General features: G+C 42.9%; 1 protein-coding gene across 5 annotated transcripts in view; it reads left to right on the top strand.

Annotated features, from left to right (window-relative positions):
* The window catches only part of ARHGAP26 (Rho GTPase activating protein 26), a 425,071-nt gene that overhangs the window by 314,384 nt on the left and 98,176 nt on the right, over positions 1–12,511 (top strand). For all 5 annotated transcript variants that reach the window (XM_058733064.1, XM_058733057.1, XM_058733045.1 and 2 more), the window contains exon 18: positions 7,967–8,126. In XM_058733064.1, the coding sequence (XP_058589047.1) occupies positions 7,967–8,126 (160 nt within the window). The remainder of the gene's footprint in view (positions 1–7,966; positions 8,127–12,511) is intronic.

The following is a 12,511-nucleotide window of genomic DNA, read 5'->3' as shown; positions in this document are numbered from 1 at the left end:
ATTCAGTAAGTGCCAGGAAAGAGAAATGAGGAAATAGCATTGTAACAAAATACCTGGCCTGGTACAGAGTGTCCAGAAAGACCTTTCTGAGAAAGTGCGAGTAGTAAGTAGGAAAAGGACAGATCAAGAGGAGCTGCAGAGCTTCCCTGGTTAGGGGATCAGCATAATGAAGGGCCTGGAAGAGGTTAGCTGGACCCTGTAGGATCTTGTAGGCCATGCCAAGGGTTTTCATCTTAAAATTAAAATTAGCCAAAGCCCTTGGCAGTTTTTAAACAGTTAGTGATGTTGCATTGGAAGGGATCAGAGTGGAAATAGAGCTGGTTGCACACTCTTTTCCTTTTGTCTGAGGAATTTTTGGCACCAAGTGAGTGTTAGAGTTGACATGCATACAATTGGGAGGTACTTAACACCTTAGCAGTGACATTCACCCATCTGAAGCACGGTTTATATATGTCACCAGAAGTGGAGAAGACATTGGCAGTTATTCACAGAGCTTTCAGATCCCTGGATGAAAGCAATGTAGCCTGGCCTGATGGATGTATGGCCATAATTGTCATTTTTTGGCGGGGGGGGGGGGGGTGGTTGGGCGGGCGGCGAGAAACAATCTTTTCAGCCCCTCCTCTGGTTTTTCTTTCAGTTTCTTCCTTTGATTTTATCCTTTTCAGTTTCTTTCAATTTTCTCAGTCCTAAAGCGTTTACTCTTTAATCATTAGGAAGCAGCTCTTAGACGTGCCAGCCAACCACAAATGGAATGCTCTCAGATTTGAGGGGGTCTTCCCTCATTTCCATGATAGTGTCAAACATGCAGCCAGTTTTACTGCAGGAAGGGAGAAGAAACAGTGGTTAATTTCGTATCACTCTGAAAAGGCATGAACCTTGTTCTGATTTCTCGGTTTCTCCCTTTTTTCTAATTTAGTGATTTGGGTGGTGAATGAAGGAGCACTGTTTATTTTTCTGTTCTGTCCACCGCTTCATTCGGCACAGGTTCAAGCACGTAACTGCTCTGTGTATTCATTTTTGGTTGGGTTTTCCGAGGAATAGTTGTGCCTCTTGTAGCCTAGGCTGAACTGACCCTGAGTGGTGTGGGAACATCAAAGTGCTAGGGTAGAGAGTATGGCTGTTCGCTTCGACAGCACATATACTAAAATAGGGTAAAGAGTATGGGTTTCCTCTCCTGGCTCTGCCTTTGGTTGGCCTTGTGACCTCAGGCAAATTACTAAACCTGTCAGTGCCTCAGTTTCATCCTCTGTAAAATGTTAGGGGTAGCCTCACCTACATGCCTTAAAGGGTCTTCTTGAAGATCACACTGTGTATCATTACCCACCGTAAACACTCAATTATTCAAAGCTTTAAATGTGACTTCTCACTGGACCACCATTCCCAGAAAGATGTTGAATATGGCTGGTGAGCATGACCCAAGTCAGTACACAGAACTATTTATTTTAAACTCTCATTCTGGTGCCAGCCATTGGGACAGCCCAGCAAAGTTATATTTATGGCTCTAATGGGTTTCCTTGGCACAAGCCTCCCCAGCACGATCCAGATGGGTCCAGTGTTACCAAGTCCTGGTGGTATTCAGGCAACACACACATACAGACTGACTTACTAGAAAACGTGTAGCCACTGGGGCATGGGGATTCCCCCACCACTCCCCATTATATACTAAGGGTAAATTTGAAATTGTTGAAAGGAGCCACGTGAACAACCATGAACGTTAAACTTGGCCTTGTCGACCACAAAAAAAAGTACAGTTCCAAGAACTTCACGTCCACCTCATCCTCCTTAGCCCCAGATCTTTGAGCTTCTCTGCCCCTGGATGGTGGTAGAGAGAAAAGTGCTACTGACTATAGCTTAGGTGCCTGCCCACTCAGCCACTTTCGGAATTGGTAACCTGGGGCCTACATTCTGCTATCTGCCCCGGAGGATGCTACAGGAGGTGCCCTTCAAATCCTGATCTGGTCCCCAGTCTGGAGTTGCTCGTTAGAGGGGGAACAGTCGGAGTAGAAATGTCCCATGAATTTACCATGAACGTAACCTTTAGCAGTTAAGACCTCTGGGCAGGGGAATGTCTGCAGCCAGGCTTTGCAGGGAGGTGAGCTTTGGATGGCGAGGATTTGCTAGGCAGGCCAGGGGCAGAGTGTGCTCCTGAAGGCCGAGGAGTTTGATGGGCTTGCTCTTGGCTGTGAGGCTCCCAGTCTGTTGTGCCAGAGGTACTTGGAGGGAAGTGATGGAATACAAGTCATTTTATGTTTTGAGCTTTTCTATAGATTTGAAGTATTTCATAATTTTTAGAAAGGGAAAAAAAGAATAAGAAATACAAATAGGTAGGGTAATGGAAGTCCTGAAAATACAGATGCAGGAGTCAGTGCTCTTTGCCCCAGACAGAAGCAGGCCGCTAGAGGTTCCTGCACAGAATACCAAGTGACACCACCAACCATGTGAATTTATTTATTTATTTATTTATTCAATGTTTGTTTATGTTTGAGAGAGAGACACACAGAGTACAAGTGGGGGAGGGGCAGAGATCAGCACAAAGCCCAAAATGGGGCTCAAACCCACGAACCACGAGATCATGACCTGAGCCGAAGTCGGACGCCCAACCGACTGAGCCACCCAGGCGCCCCCGATATGGCTTTAAAAAAAATTTTTTTTAATGTTTGTTTATTTTTTGAAACCAAGTGCAAGCAGGGGAGGGGCAGAGAGAGAGGGAGATAGAATCCAAAGCAGGCTCCAGGCTCTGAGCTGTCAGCACAGAGCCTGACACAGGGCTCAAACCCACGAACTGTGAGAACATGACCTGAGCTGGAGTCAGATGTATGCTTAACTGACTGAGCCACCCAGGTATCCCCAATGTGGCTTTAAATTGGCAGGTGCTGCTACTTCTATCATCACCACTACCTTGACCACCACCGTAAACAATAGCAGCCATCATTTATTAAGCCATTATTGCAGGCCAAGAGATTTATTCACCTAATCTTACTTAGCTTTAAAACTTAATGAGGTAGGTATTACTTCTTCTGTTTTACAGGTGAAATCATAGGCTTAGAGATGCCATGTGACCTTCCTGCTGTCATCTGATTCCAAGCAGTGTGCTTTAGTGTCTCCTTTACCTTTTTTTCCATATTTGTAAATTTGAGATAATATTTGTCCTCTCTACCCCTAGAGTAGCACTTCTCAAATTGTAAGTCATGGTCCATTAGGGGGATGAGAAATTAGTTTCATTTTTTTTTAATAGTAAGTTAAGAAAAAAAAGGATAGAAGAGAAAATATCAACATTCATCAGCCTTACTACTCCCCAACTTTTTGTTTCTGGTTTGTGTGTGTGTCTTGCTATTTATGTATATATGTATGCATGTACTAATGAGAGATTAAGTAAGAAAACGTTTTCCCTATCATGGGACATTGTCCAAAAGTTTGAGAGCTCCTGTGTTCTTCAGATATGAGGAAGGTTGAATAAACATATAGTTGCAGAACTCCTTAGAAACTCTAAAACATGCTACAAGTGTAAATTATCATCGTTATGTAATACCGGAAGCTGAACCAAAGCACGGTGGGTAGGTGTTGCTGTGCTTGTACACCACCCATCCAGTCCATGGCACATAGTGCTAACCTGTCACCACACCGTGTCCGGTGGAGCCAGGGCTTAGGCTTGACACTCCTTGACACAGCATTCCAGGCCTCAAGGTGGAAGCTATTTGCAAATGCAGCCCTAGGCTTATGCTTTCTTGGAATACATCAGGACCAGTCTGTGACTTAAAGCACTGCTTAGCACTTCCAGAGTCATGGCTCTCATTTAAACCACAGGAAACAGATGTGATCCCTATGACAGCATGGGGGGCACTGCATTACAAGCCCCAAAGGGATTGACTTCTGTCTCCTCCTCTCATAACACTCCCCCACCACCATCCTCATCTGGAAATGATTTACCTCCTTCTGCATCTCAAAGAGCATCAGACCAATCCAGAGTCCCCACCCATTTCCCCTTAGACAAAGGTGGCAGGAGGCCCCTCTGCCAAGGCCATTTTCCTTGAAGCATGCTCTTTTCTCCTTAATTGCAATTCATGAGGGAAGTGCTGGGAACAAGGGGTTCCAGCCCCTCAACAACTGCCCTAAAGGCATCTTCTTCAAGAGACTTACTGCTTTTCGGCTAATAACAGCAAACTCCATGGTCACAAAAGGACCTGGGTCTTGCTCAGGTTAAAATCACATGTGGAACTGTTTTTCTGCGACATTTAAAGGAAGCCTATAGAACTGCCAGTTCCTGGGGAAGGCACCACAGAAATGTCCACGTAGACCTAAGGATCTGAAAGGCACAAACTCCTGCGGTGGAATGTGCAATGCACAAGAAACTTTTATATATGGGTTTTAAGTCAAGACCCAACATGACGTTCTGGACTGTGTGAGGAAGAGGTCATGCAGCCCAATTACCAACCCAGAAAGCAGCTCTCAGTGTTTTATAGACCTCACTAATGAATGAGTCCCATGGCCTCTGCTGGGCCAGGCTTCCCAGTGGTCTGCCAGCCTGCCTCCCACACATCTGTAAATTTGTCAAGCTATAATGGATGGCTGGTGCCAGCAGAGGCTGAGGTCTAGGCCTTTCTCCCCGGGATACATAGAGATCTCAAGCCATTAATTATTCTAGTGTAATGAACATAGCCATACCAACTTGTGAACAGTAATAATCAAGTGACAGATAAATTTATTACTTCAGTATGCCAAAAGATAATGGTAGTTAGTCATGAAGGGTGCAGCTTCCCCCCCCCAAAAAAAAGTTTTATAAGCCATAGATCAATGTGTTGTTCAAGTTTTAAAATAAAATGGATCACTAAAAAGGAAAGAAATTATGTTGGGTAGCCTCAAGCCTATTTATATTCAGAGTTGCTTATCTAGAGTTACTGTACCTTTCTTCGTAATGCCTTTGGGCATTGGGGCCTGCAAATTAGAGTAATTGTTATTCATTAATTAAACCTAAGAAATGGAACACAGCTCCAGACTTTGAAAAGTGAGGTTGGGATAGTTGAGATATAGTCCCCCTAAAAAGTCATCAGTAATAGTTGGAGGTTTTATGAGTAAGTAGCTGGATTGGGAACAGTTGTTTTATGTGTACCCAGAAACATCCCATTTAACATCTCATGAACGTTCGTTGGGCTTCTCCTGGGCACTGTGCTCAGTGCTAGCGTTACCAAGTAAAATAAGTGCACAGTCTTGATCCTAAGGCAGCAGTAGAGACATGAATAACTTGTAATAAAGATAATACTTCTGCCTTGGTTGAGAGGAGGAGGAGGATTGGCGGAAGACTGGACAGAGACTGCAGAAAGGAAGGGGGCGCATTTGTGAAGTGCAAGAGAACATTCTAGGCAGAGGAGTGACGAAGGCAGATAGGTATGAAAGTGGGAAGAGGATGGATAGTGAATTACTATAATAATAATCACTACGTTTCCCACATGTTACCATATTTAATTTCTACAGCCACCTCATGAAGTAGTTGTATTGTTTACCTCCCCCTCCCCAATCTTCAAAGATGAGCCCAAAGCTTAGACATTGAGTCACTTGTCCGCTGACCCAGAGCAAGCAGGCGGCAGAGAAGGGCTTAGAGGTGAGTTGGGGAAAGGTGTGTTACTTCACTAGAGTCTGGCCTTTACATTAAAGACATTGGAGCCCATCGAGGGCTTATAATCATTATTATCAGAACAAGTGCAAAAGTGCTAACTAAACACTTTATGCACACTGGTTCACTGTGTTCTTTCCCAGTGAGGTGTGGGGCCACTGTAGTTGTCAGCAGAGGAATGACTTGATCAGGGCTGAGTTATAGACAGTAACTGGTGGTAGCAGTCAGGATAAACCTGACTGTGGAAATGCTAGTCAGGGATCCTGACTAGCTAGTCAAGGAGGCTGTTGCTTTAGTCAGAGGTAGTGCTGAGAAGCACAGTGGTTAAAAAAAAAAAAATCATCCAAACCATATGTTTTTATATTGGTCTACAATTTAAAAGTACTTTGATACATAAATAGCTTGTTGACTCATTTGCACAAGGGACTTTTGTGGCAGGAGGGGTAAGTCTAATGACTTTGTTCATTTGGGAGGGGGAAGAATAAGGGCATGGAATTCACTTCCTGCACCCAAGAGCCCATGTTGAAAGAAGCGATGTTACAAACAGCTTGTAAATATGCAGACTTATTGACTGAGGCACAGAAACGGAATCTTTGCCCTTGCCAGGTAAGAACTTGACCCTGAGCATTAATGCTTTCAGAAACATGATGCGTACCTGGGAAGTGTGTAAGTAAAATGGAGACACAACACTACAACTCAGAAAACGCAGAATATTTTTATGTGGACCAGAAACAGGCCAAGATACCAGTGGTCACTGCCCTTGCTTAGCAGTCAGCAAGCAAATTCTCTTCGTATCTGGACCGTTCCACGGTTACAAGTTTCACTGACCTAACGACCCTTCCTGCCCCTTTCAGCAGAGAAAGTTTTTATGAAATTAGACTTTTAGCCCTGGAAAATCATAGAAAAGTACACATCTGCTGATAAAATTGGTTGACGTAGTAATTTCAGTGAAGGCTCAGTTTCACAACCAGCACTGAAGGCAGTAGAACGTCTTCTCCTCCTACCAAATAGAAGTATTCAAGAGAAACAGTGCAGGCATTTATAGAATTGTGTGAAAAATACTCTGTATAAATAGCACTAAATGCTAGGGAGGTATGTCTGTGCAAACTACTATCTGTGACCAATTTCTCTCTAGTTGCTAGTAATGAATAGTTTCCTTTTTCTAACAGGTGATTTAGTGAAGCCCCTAATATTTTCTTAACAGTACTAAATTGAGCCTAACTTTTAACTTATTTGTTGCCTGTAGATCATTTGCATATTTTTATACGCAAGGCCAGCAAATGAACAATTAAGTTTTATGGCTAGATCATGGTGGCTGGGGTATGAAGATCAGATACATGTTTTGAGTAGTACTTATCCAAAACGAAGTATATGTATTTAGCAGATTACTCAGACCCAGCTACTGCTGACCCTGTGTGTTCTTAGACTTTGAGTATAAGTGACAATATAAACATAGCCATATACATGGATATACACAGTGGTGCATTTTTATTTCTGTTTGTGCCACATGTTTTGCTTAATGAAAGCCACATGTTTTATGTGATGGAGTTTAATACTTTGAGCCTAAAGTGCTGGACTTCGTAAGATCTATCCATTGTTTAAAATTAAGTCTGTTTGGGGGCACTTGGGTGGCTCAGTCGGTTGAGCATCCGACTTCTCAGGTCATGATCTCGCAGTTCATGAGTTCAAGCCCCATACTGGGCTCTGTGCTGACAGCTCAGAGCCTAGAGCCTGCAAAGCATTCTGTCTCTCTTGTGTCTTTGTCTCTGTCTCTCTTCTCTCTGCCGCCTCCCCAACTTGTACTCTGTCTCTCTCTCCCTCTCAAAAATAAACATTAAAAATAAATAAATAAATAAAATAAAATTAGGTTTCTCTTGTGCCTTGTTTGCAAATGTATGAAAGCCATCAAGAGTTTTTATATTTGCACTAGAGAAAATGCTAATGATCACCACAGGAGTTTAAGCAGCAGCGAAGTGTAAAAGTCATAATTAAGAAAGTTTAGCAGTTACCTGGATTTGCAGAGCAGGGATTCACGTGTGCAAAATTTCACATTTTGGAGGGCAGCTGCTTTGGTTGGTTGGTTGGTTGGTTGGTTGGTTGGTGTAGGCAAAACAGAAATGTGTAAAGGAATGTCATATCCTGAAAGAGCAAAGTAGCCTGAATACTGAAGATTTCTAAAACTCTGGGGGACAAAAATACAAGTAGAGAAGTCTCTCTTTGGACTTGATATCTGAAGATGTCCCAGGGTCTGGCTCCGGCCAGTTGAGGAGTCTGAAGATAGGGGAAGGCCCCGGGAAGTCAGCTATCTATTTGTACAGTCTTTCTCTCATTTGTGCCTTTTCTTTTCCTTCCTCCCAGTGTCGCTAACAACCACAAGCAGAATCTGATGACAGTGGCAAACCTCGGCGTGGTGTTTGGACCCACCCTACTGCGTCCTCAGGAAGAAACAGTAGCAGCCATCATGGATATCAAGTTTCAGAACATTGTCATTGAGATCCTCATAGAAAATCACGAAAAGGTAATATACCATTGGTTACTGTGAGTGAAGAATTTACTTTGGGGGGACTTGAGTTGGAAATGGTATTCAAGGTAGTTGCAAGTTCCCATTGCTAATGACTTTTACACCATGATGCTGATGAAGCTGCTAATAATGGTGGTGGTGTTAGTGACGGTCATCTTGTCATGGTAGCTTTGGCCAGATGGAGAGTAGGGCAACAACAGTGGTTGTTATGGTAGCAGTTGTGATGGGCAGCACTGGTTGAGCCTTTCTTCTGTACCAGGAGCTATGCTAAGCACTTGATGTGGGTTGTCAATGTATGGTCACAACAATCCAATGAAGAGGTACCCTTTTGACCCTCATTTACAAAAGGCCCTTTACCCATTTTTTACTTGGTTGTCTTCTCATGAATTTCAGGTTTGTTTGTTGGTTGGTTGGTTTTAATACTAGGGAGAGTAAACTATTTTTATCTTGTAGTGCAGATGTTTTTCCTACTGTGTTTACGTTCCAGTTTTCTAAATGGTGTATTTTTTCATAGTGTGTGTGTGTGTGTGTGTGTGTGTGTGTGTGTGTGTGTGTTGGAGGGGGAGTCTGTTTTCTTTTAGGGCATTGGGGTTTCTGGTCTTTCCTAAAAAGATGTCTCTCATCGTACATAATAAACTATGTCAACACAGAGCTATCCTTACAGAACTGGAGTGGGGCCATGAAGCTTCATTACATCTGTCCCACCTTAGTTCCCACTAGCAAATTCTTAAGAAGCTTCTCAGAATTCATAGGGTCTCCTAGAATACCATTTGAGAGCCACAGTGATGAGATATAATAAAAAATAATCTTAAAAATGCTGCCCTCCTAAACGAAAACTCTGCCTAGAATGGTGATCTAATTGTGCTAGATAACCTGCAAAATAAATGTACAGTCAGACCACTTCTCACCACTTGTCTGCACCCGATAACACTCTAACATAAGCCGTCATCATCTCTTGTCTCAATATTTACAAGAGCATCCTGATTTGTTCTCTTCTCCCACCCTTGACCTCTCTATTTTGATATTAGTCACCAGAGTGAGATTTTTTTTAAGTGCTAAGTCAGATCATACCAGTTGTCTGCTAAGCACCGTCCAGTGGCTTGACTTGGTGAAAGTCAGAGCCCTTACAAGAGCCTAGAAGGTCCCACACAGACTTTGCTCTTGCCTCTTTGACTTATCTCATCTACAGCCTTCTCCTTCAGTTCATTCCTATGGCCATCTTGACGGCCTTGCCTTTCGTTGCAAACATGCCCACCTCAAGGCCTTTGCAGTTGCTGTCCCAGTACTTGGATGAGTCTTCCTCCCTGTAACTTCATGGTATACTTTCTTACCTCTTTTAGGCCCTCTAAGTGAGGCCTGCCTAGATCTCTCTGTTTAGAATTGCCTACAGTCCCAACTCCAGCATTCCCCTTCCCGCAACTCCTGCTTTCTCTCTCTGTAGCACTTACCTCTTCCTAGCATGCTACATGGTTTACCTCCTCATTAAAATTTTGCCTTTCTGACCTCCACTATAATGTATGCTTCATGCATGCAGGGACTTTGTTTTGTCCACTGCTTTGTCCCCAGATCCTCATAGGCACTCAGTATATTTGTGTTGGATGAATGAATGGGCTCTTGTGGTACCTGGCCTCCCTAATGGCTCCAAGTGACCCTTGCCTCCTGGTATTCACTGCCTTGTGTAGTCCCTTCACTGCATAGGGGAATCCAGTATTGATCCCAATGTGATCAATTGGCTATTGCAAAAATAATGGAGTATGACTTTGGACACTGATCAAATAAGGCCTTGCAACATTGCCCTTGGCTTGTGGACTTGCTCGCTTTGGGGAAAATAAGCCACCATGTTGTGAGGGCAGTCACACAACCCTGTGGGGAGAAAGTGAGACTTCCTGCCAACAAGCAGACCAATTTGGCCACCAAGTGAATGAGCTGCTTTGGATGTCACACTTTCAGATGATGCAGCCCCCACCGACATCTTGTGTGCAACCTCATAGAAGACCACTGAGCTAAGCCTCTCCTGAATTCCTGACCCATAGAAACTGAGAGAGGTGCTAAATGTTTTAAGTCACCAGGTCTTTGAGGTAATTTGTTGTAGAGAGTTAAAATTAACTACCCAAGACCCTCTGAGGGTAAACTTTGAAAAAGTAACAAATATCCTGCAAAGTTGTGTGAGTAGCATGGCCTCTCTCTTACATGGTTAATAGAGATAGGAAATCATATTATTTATTTGAAAAATTACGTTTTCTTTGTTGCCAACTTTGGAGCATCATCCAGCCACCTCTCTCATATATAGTCTAATTAGGTATAGGTGAAGTTTGTGTGATATATGACAAAAATGAACTTGCGAAAAGGGAATATAATTGAATAACAGTTAAAAATGGTTTCTAGAGGGGCGCCTGGGTGGCTCAGTTGGTTGGTCGTTTGACTTTGGCTCAGGTCATGGTCTCGCATCTTAGGGGCTCGGGCCCCGCGTCTGGCTCTGTGCCTACTGCTTAGAGCCTGGAGCTTGCTTGGGATTCTGTCTCCCTCTCTCTCTGCTCCGCCCATGCTTGCACTCTGTCTCTCTCTCAAAAATAAATAAACATTTAAAAAAATGGTTTCTAGAGATAAGACACTTGGATTCAAATCTGCCACCTCTTTCTACTTATTGAGTAGATTACTTAACCTCTCTATGCTCATGAAAGTACTTTCAGTACACTTTAACCGCTGCAACAAATAACCCCCGAATATCAGTGAATCAGGAAATAGAAGTTTATCTCTTGCTCACATAATGGTTCACTGTGGGTATTCTGAGAGTGGCATCCTATGTAGTAGTTAAGTAAAGCATGTCCCTTCCTTCTAGTAGCTCTGCTTTCTGCTCTGCAGATCTCTGTAATCAACCAGTTGGCGAGGAAAATGAGAAAGCGTGGAACCCTGGGTTAAGAGTGCATGAACTAAGCCTCCAAGATGCTTTCCTTATTTTCTTCCACATTCCATTGGCCAGAAGTCAGTCACATGGTGACATCTAATTGCAAAGGAGGCTGGGAAAGTGACTGAACTGTGTACCCAGAGCAAGGGGAAGCAAGTTGGATGAGTCGCTAGCCAGTTTGCCATGTTTCTTCAGTTGGATTGCTGAGGCTTAAACAAGATGATATATAAAGGACTTAGCCAAGAATCTGGCATGAAGTAGGGCTCATTAATGGAAAACTATTGTTTTGAACAGTCTCAACAGAGTTCTCTGAAAATAGAGCTCAAGTCTACTTCTGAATGTCACGTGTTCCCCTCTCCCAAAAATAATATTTTTTACAACTTAATCTTTTTGTGAATAAACGATTAAATGTTGAGACAGATATGTGAGGAATGAGCAGTTTGATTATATTCCATCTCCCCAAAGGGCAGTGTCTAATGATTTTTGAACTGTAACTCTTTTTGGTATCTTTGGGCCTTCAAAGCCAGCAAGCATATTCAAAAGTCACAAGATATGGAAAAGGACCAGAAAGTGCTAAAACAATATTGAAACTTGTGTAAACAAGGAGCCATCCTGCCTAGGACACAAAATACAGAAATAGAAATGAAATTTGAAGTGCATGGTCAGGTCTGTAAGTATATGGGCAAGAACTGGTTGAAAATACACATCTGGTTTGTTGGATTATAAATTATGCTTCTCTCTGCTGGTATTTGTTAAGGTACATAAAGCATTAAGAGAGTATTACAGTGCTTCATTATATGCTCTCTTTCAGTAGTCTATGCCAGAGAGTGGGATGAATCACAGTGAGGTTTTATGTTCCTGTGGGAGCCAGTGATGAAGGACTATGAATGAAAACATTTCTGGGATGAAGGCTGCACCAGAGTGCCTGTCTCCAGTGGTGAGGGAGCTAACGTACCACCTCAATAGAGGACCCCTCGGGGGTCCATGGTGGGCCAAAGTTTGCAAGACCTGGATATGTGCATTATTCTGGGGAGAAAGTCCTTCATATTCATTCATTAGGTTTGCCTTTTTGGTAAAAACAACTTAGAGTAAATCAGCTGGACTACTTTTTAAATATACCTTTAGGGCTGGTTGGGTATAAAATAAGCACTTCTTAGATCCACTTAATAGGAATCCTAAGCATCCGTGGCCATCCTCTGGCCCCTGGCTTTTTGGAGATGATGCTTTGGATTAATTTCCTCCCATTTGATGAACTTCAGTCATCAAATCCAGAGCACTTTTGTGTCCTCAGATGAATATTGTCAGAGACTTGTTCTTTAAAATTTACGCTATTAAGATCTTAGTTAATATTTAATGAGCATTCCCTTAGGCTTGACTGTAATTTTCTAGAAACATGCGCACATACACAAATGTAAATGAGTGACTACTTTTTTAACTAGCATCATGAGTAGGACAAAATTCTGAAACCCCACATGAA

This window comes from Neofelis nebulosa, chromosome 1, assembly GCF_028018385.1.
Source record: "Neofelis nebulosa isolate mNeoNeb1 chromosome 1, mNeoNeb1.pri, whole genome shotgun sequence".
In the NCBI taxonomy this organism is placed as follows: domain Eukaryota; kingdom Metazoa; phylum Chordata; class Mammalia; order Carnivora; family Felidae; genus Neofelis; species Neofelis nebulosa.
The sequence above is the reverse complement of the archived record's forward strand: the minus strand, read 5'-3'. Positions and strand labels throughout refer to the sequence as shown.